General features: G+C 40.4%; 1 protein-coding gene across 1 annotated transcript; it reads left to right on the forward strand.

Annotated features, from left to right (window-relative positions):
- The first annotated feature begins 1,692 nt into the window (after positions 1–1,692).
- Positions 1,693–8,737, forward strand: LOC123055010 (MICOS complex subunit mic60). The gene is made up of 12 exons (XM_044478906.1): positions 1,693–1,931; positions 2,011–2,074; positions 2,947–3,561; positions 4,151–4,237; positions 4,382–4,540; positions 5,251–5,328; positions 5,932–6,024; positions 6,113–6,232; positions 6,806–6,883; positions 7,001–7,180; positions 7,640–7,741; positions 8,288–8,737. Exons 1-12 carry the CDS (start codon positions 1,921–1,923, stop codon positions 8,516–8,518), a joined length of 1,818 nt encoding a protein of 605 aa, XP_044334841.1. The 5' UTR covers positions 1,693–1,920; the 3' UTR covers positions 8,519–8,737.
- The last annotated feature ends 778 nt before the right edge of the window (positions 8,738–9,515 follow it).

Below are 9,515 nucleotides of genomic sequence, written 5' to 3' on the forward strand. Positions count from 1 at the left end.
ATGCCGACCACAAAAACATATCAGTCTGTCAGTCCGTGGGAAAAATTAGATTTTTTTCCCTGCCGGATCAGCAGTTCGAGCTTCCATACTCAAGGTGTAGCCAGCCTCCGCTTCTTCCTCCTCTGCCGCCTCCATCTCCTCCTTGTCTACTGCCTCTAGTCATCTTTCTGCCGCTCCAACATATTGTAGCGGACGGCTTGCACGATTATTGTTGTGTCGACATCCAAATTCAAGGTCAACTTCTTGGTGTCCTCCGCATCGGCTGTCATCTGCACCTTCTTGTCTTCGAGCAACGCCTTCTTCTTCTCGGGCATGGCCTTCTTCTCTTCGATCAAGGTCCTATTCTCTTCGAGCGCTAGTTTCTTCTCGCTTGTCTCCATCAACAGTTTGAACCTCTCTGTCTTTTTTTCCTCCTTGATGTCGGACCGCTTGGGCCTCCTCCTTCTTCGACAAGATGTCCTCGAATTTCTCTGTCAACTTGGCAGCTACACCTTCTCGCTTTGCCCTCTCCTACTCCCACTTCTTTCCCCGGAACCCTCTTCTAATCTTCTTGGGCGGTTCCTTTGTTGGGTCGGTTGGATCCTCGATTTCTTCCTCGGTGGCTTGCGCGGCGGTCTTGGCTATGAATAGGTTTCACTTTTGTTGCCCCTTCAACCTCAACCTACAATGCATGATGGTAAAGTTTTTCTTCTCCAACTTTTTGAACACCATGCACGCACGTGGTGGCTACAAAAAAACATTGTTGTATTTCATGTTATATGTTCATACTTTGTTGTATTTCAAACTTTGTTGTATGTTTTGAACACCATACATCGCAAAGTTATATGTTTATACTTTGTTGTATTTCATGTGTAGTGTTATGTGAACATCAAAGTGGTGGAACACATGTATATATTAGATGTGTATACGTGTTATGTTTTTTTTGAGGGAGATTTGTTATCGGAGCGAATGTCCAGCCCATGTAGCTCTTTCTAACCAGTTTGGTCTAGATAAAAATTAACCCATGAGCCAAGTTCATGGACTATACATTGCATTTTACAAATTTGATGGACTAAAGTGAATAAACATGGCAAGTTCATATACCTCAAGTACAATGATTTTTTTTCCGCTCATGTGAACCTCTAGAATGATAATATCTCACATTAAGATAAAAGTGAGTGTAGTATCATGTTTTACTCCATTTACTAGAAAACACTTAAAAACAATTATTTAAAACTATGCAATAGAAACCTGATCATACTCCGGATCGGGCCAAGCCAGGCTTAACAAAGCAGTCCGAAATGCCAACCCCGAACCTGACCCAAAACAAATGAATAGTAGTTTTTGCCTCTAAAAAACATGAATAGTATTTTTTTAGTATTTAACTTAATCATTTTTGAAGATTCTAAAAAAACTTAATCATTTTTGGATTATTTAAATACATTTTGGTACCTGTTTTTTCTTTCCTAAAATACCGATGTCCCAGTTTTTTAGTTTTTTTCTCTTTTTTAGGGAAGTTTCGAGTTTCTTCTGAGATTCTAGGCCAGGCTTTGGGCGCAAAAGCTAAGCACGAGTCGGGCCCGGATGCCGGGCTTTCGGCCCTGGGCCTTTTACCCGGGCTTCCCTCAGGTTTACCGGTGACTTTTACATCTACTCCTAGAAATTCCTTTTACCATTCGCTCGAAAAAGAAAAACAATTCCTTTTACCAGAAAAACAGTCTCGTATTCTCCCGAAGCCGCACATAACCAGGCCGCGTCACACGGCCGTCTTCCCCGTTCTTCCCCGCGCCGCTCCCCCTCCCCCCCGCCGTCGCCGGCTCGCCCCCGCGGCGCAAGGCGGTGACCCCGCAGGACGATCGGAGCCGCGTCGCTCTTCGCCTCCTCCGCCCTCCCCGGCGCGAGTAGACCGAGAGGCGGAGGCCTCCCCCGGCATCGCCCGCCATGTTGCGCCGGTACGGGCACCGACCTAGGTTTCCGCCCCGCCGAATTAGGGTTTCCACGCCTAATGCCGGGCTCTCTCTGCCTTCGCAGGTGCGTGCGGGATCTGTACCCGCTGCGGTCCCTCAGGAGGATCCCCAGGCCGATCTCCAGCGAGGTAATTAAGCGTCCCCGTTATGTCCCATGGCTCGATCCCCCCCATTAGGACGGTCTCCGGCGGTTGCAGTTGGTCGAATTGCTTGCTCTGGCAGGCGCGTGTTGGGCTGGGAATTCGGTTGCCTGTGAGAGCTTACCTGGGATTGGTGGATTCGTTGATTAAGCTGCCAGTGGAGGGGCTGTGTTATGGTTGTTCATGTATGATTAGTTTGAGAATGCTGCTCGTCCTGTCATTTGTTTTAGTTAACATAGCCCGTTTGTGTTACTCTGATTTGAGATGAGATTACCTAAGGGCTGTCTGTGTTTGGAGCATGATGCTGTGGTACATGTGGCAATGTTTGGAACTTAATATGAGTTGACATTAGCTTAGTTGGTAATGAAAGAATCCAATTACAATGGGCTCACATGAATCATGTATTTTCTACTTGTTTTGCTACATATGCGGTTTGTTTTATTTTTCATATGGAACACTGATTACTCGCAAACCCTTGATGAATGCTTCTAGAAGGAAATAGGACCACACCTTCTTGTGATATTTTGTAATGTTACGTTGTTACTTATTCATTAGTAATATTGTCAGTGCAAGCACAAACTTCTACTGCGAGTTGATCGGACCTGTCAAAAGCCATGTCTAGGTTTTTTATTCTATGTGCTCATCACATATATTTACATAAATGCTGTGATTTTCTATGTGCAATGAATGCACACAATTTATGTTATTAGGTTTGTAATGCTTTTGCAACCGCCTTTCCTCATTCCGTTCCTTAGCTTTGGAAGTTTGCACAATAGTTGGGAGTATTCTTGCATTTTTTTCTCTTTCTATTGCTGATAGTCCTGAAGTGCAAAAGAGTGACAGAATAACCTATTTATCAGGTCCAGAGTCCAACATTTGGTCAACTAAGAAGAAACTCAACAAAAGCATCCCAACAAGGTTCAGCACAGAAATCTGTCCCTGGACCTAAAGAAGAACCTTCTAAGTCTGGAAGCAAGGTTCCAAAGCTTCTGCTTGGAACTCTGCTTGTTGGTGCTGCTGGTATGGCCGCTTATCAAGCTGGCTACATAGACCTTCAGTTTATGGATGAAAAATTGCCTTCGACCATCAGGGAGCAAAATCTCACAAAGATGTATGAAAATCTGAAGTCCCCTTTTGAACAAAAGGTTGATCAGAAACAAACCATGTTGGATCCAAAGAATGGCATTGTTCAGGATACACCCAAGGGCCTTCCAGCTGAAGGGATTCCAACTGCCGGTGAGCAGCCTACTCCTGCAGAAGAAAAAGAAACAGAAACCGTAACCCAGGGAACACTGCCAGTTCAAGATGAGCATGGTGCTGATACTAAACTGCCGTCTCAAGATACTCTCTCTGTTGATATAAAGCCAAATGTTGTAAATAAGGCAGCAGGTGAAGTTCCTCTTGGACAAGCTGACAAGATAAGTAGCACAGTTTCTCCAGTAGAATCAAGCCCAACAACGGCTGAAGTACAAAAGGTTTGAGTTCGTCCTGAACTTGTTATATAACCAACGATTTATCATCATTTGCATGTGTACTTATATTGTCTCATTCCAAATTGGTAATTCGATGGATTCTATAGGCTTAACAAGGATTACTGTGTTGTGTGTTGCTTTCACTTTTTATAGATTATACACTGTAGAGGTTATGCCATATGATTTATGCAGAAGAAATATCTAAAAATGGAGATCTTAATGAAATCCTCCAGTAATCTAGTTTTAAAAAACATGATTAGTCATGCAGCTGTCACAGCTTGTTGTTTAACAGTACTATCATCTATCTATGTTTGTGATTTCTGAATTTTTTATTCGATTGGAATTTGACATTTAGAGCTGGCGCTCTTGAGCAATTTTGAGTTGATAGTATATTGACTTTGAGTTATATCACTGTGAAGTTTAGAACCGCTAGATTGTAAGTTACTTTTTAGTAACACACCACCAGTTGTTCCATGTAGCAAAATCTGACGAAACTTTTTTTATGTCTGTATTTTTGCATGATGCTGTTTCTAAGTATATATTGAATAAGGACGCTGGTAGAATCGTCTAATTGATAAATCCTTATCTGTAGGATCCATTAGGTGCTGATGTAGGTGAACAGAAATCTCTTGCTGAGACATATTTACTACAGGAGGAGCATGATATTCCTAAAGATGTGGTATGTATTCCCACCTTTAAAAATTGGACAATACCAACATTGGAAGAAATACTTCCTATTGATGGAGAGGCTGCTAGAAATAAGTTGATGACACTTAATATTCATATTTCAATGTTTACTTTATCTATTTATGTTGTTAAACAGAGTGCTAAGGAGACTAAAAGTGATGGCATTGTTGGTGGTGTAAAAGCTTCCGATGATGGGAAAATTATGCTGGATATTATAGATGCTATTCATGCCGCTGAAAAAAAGCAGGCAGATACAGATGCTTACACGTATTCTGAAGAGAAAAGGAAGTTGAAGGTTTGTTATCCATTTGCACGTGATGTTTCTACTTAGCCATGTTCGTTGCTTTGTACACATCAAGTATTAGCAATGAAAAAAATAGTGCGCTACAGTAAAATAGCGCCGACCTCAAAATACGCTATTAGCGTGTTATATCGCGCTATAGCGTGCTATTAGCGAGACATATATTTAGCGAGGCAATTCTCAATACGCTATAGCGCGCTATTTTTTTCAGTGAGTATTAGCAGTAGCATAGCATGCCTTCATGTATTTTTTTGTACAGTATTGTTTTCCTCCTGTTGAGCTGTTTCAGTTCTCATGGATATCCAGCAGTTCCATAGCAGCTGCAGTGCTGCTAAATTAGTTCATGTTTTTATTGATAATGACAATAGTCATTGAACCTTTCGAGCATATATACTCCCCCATTAAAAAATAAGAGCATATTATTCTCCAACACTACAAGGCTTGCAAATTTAATGACATTTTCTTCCTTTTTCCCTAGTTCATTTCCCCCCTTTATTCGACATTTATAACTAAACACTGCTATTAATTTATCCCTCTCTTATTCCCAAGACATCAATACCATGTTTACTTCCCTCTAGTTCTCTTGGTTTCATACCATTCCCAATCCACTTGTGGCAAACAAAGTAACATCTTATATCTGAATGGACGGAGTAACAGAGTTGACAGTAATAATTTTTTCTTGGGTATGCTTTGTGTTTTTTCAGGAAAGATACGAAAAGGAGCTGAAGGATACTAGGGCCCGGGAGCTCATGTACGCTGAAGAGGCAGCAATTCTGGATAAGGTGAGTCAGGCATGCTCAAGTCATGTGTACGCTTGTACTCCCTCCGTTCCACAATACATGCTTTCTATTTGTCAAAATATAGATGTATCTAGACATGTTTTAGTATATAGGTACATCCATTTTTGGACAAATGGAAGTCAAGTATTTTGGAAGAGAGGGAGTATGTTTCTTCAGTGATGAGCCAATTTGCTAGATGTAAAATTGGTAGCATTATAGCATTATTGGAAATTTCATGAAAACGACAATATCTGGATAATCTTTTTCATTGATACATTGAGATGGCATTAACGTGATCAATCCAGGTATTTCTATGTATACAGACTGTTAAAATTTCGAGTGTTCCACCCAACAAATATCATGTCGATGTACATGTAGACGTTGAAGGAGTAGTAGTTAAACAATATTTCTCAAATGTTTGTGAAATATGGATTAAATAAAATCAAAACATCAGAATTATATCTGCACAATGTGCATGCTTTTCTTCACTCTTGTCAGTCTATTTTAGTATGCACTATACTTGTATATAGTATCTTTTGTATGTGTTTTAGTTTCAGATGATTGCTTTAATTTTGTGGCATTTTGAATTTCATGATGTTACTTCAGGAGCTGAAGAAAGAGAAAATGAAGGCTGCTGCTGCAGTTAAAGAACTTCAAGAAAAAACTGAACAAAAGCTGATGGATGAGCTGCAGCGGAAGGTCTGTCAGATGTGCTTCGGCGTGCCATGTTTTTTCTACCCTCCTTACATCAATTCTTTATGTAACTGTACTATGACTGACATAATAGGATGAGGAAGCAAGTCAACAAGTTGAGAAGGTACAAGAGTTGGCAAAAGCCGAACTGGCCGCAGCTCTTGCAAAGGAGAAAGCATCCCAGATCGAACAGATTGCTGAAGCAGATCTCAATGTATGAACCTGTACCATCTTTTCTTTTACGATGATAGGCAATGTTGTAAACAGCCTTATGAGGCTGCAACCCCAGTACCCTATACCAATACTTCAGGAGATGCGTGTGATAGTAGCACGTGTCTCTCAAATGCGGTTTTGCAGCCATGATTTGCTGAATTGAGCGGTTACCTTGAAAGCTTTAGTGGTCGCACAAAAATGGTAATATCTATATACTGCTGGAGTCTCCCCTACAGCTTTCATTAAAAGTACAGATTATCTTAAGATCATGTAGACATTTCAATTGAGTAAGTGCACTCCAGAAAATTCTTAGAGACCATGGTACTAGAACATGCTCACTTGCAATGAACTAAGGAGCAAGCGAATTGGTTGACTAGTGAAATTGGATGGATTTTATTGCAATCAAAGCAGAACATTATCTAAGAAGGGACTGTTTTCCTTCTTTTAAAATAATAGGCGATCTCTGTTTGTTCTATCTTCCATGTATACATCTTCCATTGCTAGACAATTTGTGCAGTGTGTACAGTTTCAGCTTGCTTGCACTTGTTTACTGCCTTTTTGGGCTTATTTTCAGATAGATGCTTTGTGTATGGCATTCTATGCGCGATCTGAAGAAGCTCGGCAGAGTCATTCTGTTCATAAGCTTGCTCTAGTAAGTATTTCACTTTGATCCCATCATGTACTCGCTTCGGAAGGCTGGAAGCTTAGTTATTATTGTCTAATCCTCTGCTTTCAGATTTCTAATGACATAATTCTTAATTCTCTGCAGGGCACTCTTGCTTTGGAAGAAGCTCTATCCAGCGGCTCGCCAATCCGGACAGAGGTCGATCAATTGCGTAAATCTCTTGAAGGTATTGATAAAGATTCACTGTTAGAATTGGCTCTTTCATCGCTTCCAGAAGATGTTCTCAAGTATGGATCAGATACCCGGATGGAGTTAAAACAGAAGGTAGGTTTTGTGCTGCAATAAATGTTCACATCTGCTTACAGCTTTTTATTTATGTAATGTACTGTTGTTTAATATGAAGTCAGTGTGAAAACTCAAGTAATAGTAATGCATTCCTGATTGTTGTATCATTTTGAATATTAGAGATCGCTATTTACTTGCAGATGTTAATTACTTGTTTTGTTTGTAAACACATACAAGTCGTTTCAGATAGGGGTACACCCTGCAACACACACCTTTCACATCCATACCTTTGACCATTATTTTTCTAGTTATATGTAGAATAACTATAATGATCTGCAAGTACTTTTGATGCCCAAAACAATATTCATTCCCATTTGAGAACCTGAATACTTGGTAAAAGTCATATCTATTAATCATGCAATGATGTACTGTCAGTTGTCATGACACTTATTGAGCAAAAACTAGTTTGGCTACCCTTACCATCATTTCTTTTTGCAGTTTAATTCCTTGAAGGCAACAATCAGACATTTCGGTCTTATACCATCAGGTGGTGGTGGTATACTTACGCATGCTGTCGCTCATGTTGCTTCTAACATCAAGGTGTGTTGATACAGGCAACTTTCTACTGGTCAATAAGAATTCTATATTGTGGAACCTGAAAATTTTGTATCTGAATCTTCTGATCAAGAGCTAATGCTACTATTTATTCAAAGCATTATCTAATTTCAAGTCCAGACATTGTATTGCCTCCACATTTTTCACTTGTACTCCCTCTGTTTCTAAATATGTCTTTCTAGAGATTTCAATATGGACTACATGCGGAGCAAAATGAGTGAATGTACACTCTAAAATATGTCTATATACATCCATATGTAGTTCGTATTGAAATCTCTAAAAAGACTTATATTTAGGAACGGAGGGAGTAATAGTTGTCCTAGTTGACCCCCTGGGTTCTCTCCACCAGGCTTGATAGAGCATGGTTAGTTATCCTTTGGACTCCTTATAGCAATGGATCCTTTTGGCATGGTTACAATCAGTGATCATCTTATTAGTAAATTCGGCCGTCCTTAATAAAAAATACCTGCACTGATGAGATACTGTTGAAATTACAAATTATGCTTCAAAATCTGTTGCAACTGGTTTCAGGTCGAAGAGGACCCATCTGGAGATGGTGTTGAGTCTCTCATAAGCAGAGTGGAAGACTTGATTGTAGGAGGAGATTTGACTGCAGCAACCGAAGCCCTGACAGGAGGGTTGCAGGGGACCGCAGCGGAGGAAGCAGCTGCCGAGTGGGTGAAGCAGGCAAGGAAACGCGCGATTGCAGAGCAGACGCTCACCCTGCTTCACTCGTACGCTTCTTCGATCACATTTACGTGATCTCGATCATTGATGGAGCTTTTGTTCTTTCTTCTATTTGGCAAGATTTACATGCCAGCGCTGCAGATTTTACGATACTCTCATGTTTCTCTATACCATGTCGCAAATGCATGGTCCTTGTAAACAGAGATAATAAATTTTGCCGTGTAGCCACTTGGTATTGTGATACTCCAGTCGCCAGACAAGTTTGGATAGATATGTCAAACTTTTTTTCTTTTCTTTTTGCTGAAAATGCGATGTTTGTGGTCTAAGCTGCTGCTATGACAGGGTAAGGTTGCAGGGAGGGGAACAATTTTATCAGTCAGAGTGCTCTTACATCTCAGTCCGTCACTTTACTATCTCTGCAAACAGGGCTCGGTTGCAACTATTGTTCAGGTGTATGAGCAACATGATTGAGCGAGGTTTTTACCATTAATTTATTATTTTTTTAAACGCATGAGTTTCTAATTCAGTGCTCTGCATCACATATATTCTAATACGGTTGAAGTTATTTTTTCATTTCTACTTGCTCTTCAAAGTTTAGTTTAATTATGATGCCTCTACCTTAAACAGAAGCCATAAATGACAGTGACGGTGACCAACAACGTTTGCTAGGGGTGACATTTGCCAACGATGTTCGCATTTATCCTGGATTTATTTAGGGTTTTCAACGATGCACATTCAGTGGCAGGAGACGTTCTCGTCGACTACGAAGCGTCTACAGTGACTTCGTAAAATTTTAAGATGATATGCTGGCTCGGTCTCTCGAAGGTGCTCATAGGGATATGAAGTGCGTGTGTGCGTTTATAGGGATGGATGTATATGCTTATATATGAGCGTTTGCGTTTTTACTGTGTTAAAAAAATACAAAACGCTACGAGTTTCTAACTACTCCCTCCGTTTCTAAATACAAGTTTTTTTTTAGAGATTTCAGTAAGAACTAGAAAGGAACAGCCAGGACCATTGGAACCAAGCGGTCTTAAACTGGACCACCAACACAATTAAGATGTTCTTCGAG

Source organism: Triticum aestivum, chromosome 2D, assembly GCF_018294505.1.
Source record: "Triticum aestivum cultivar Chinese Spring chromosome 2D, IWGSC CS RefSeq v2.1, whole genome shotgun sequence".
NCBI classification, from domain to species: domain Eukaryota; kingdom Viridiplantae; phylum Streptophyta; class Magnoliopsida; order Poales; family Poaceae; genus Triticum; species Triticum aestivum.

Bases quoted from the DNA above. Each gene is read 5' to 3' on its own strand.
- LOC123055010 (XM_044478906.1), top strand. The intron at 6,025-6,112 runs GTCTGTCAGATG...CTGACATAATAG, and splicing joins TGGATGAGCTGCAGCGGAAG to GATGAGGAAGCAAGTCAACA. The intron at 6,233-6,805 runs GTATGAACCTGT...GCTTATTTTCAG, and splicing joins TTGCTGAAGCAGATCTCAAT to ATAGATGCTTTGTGTATGGC.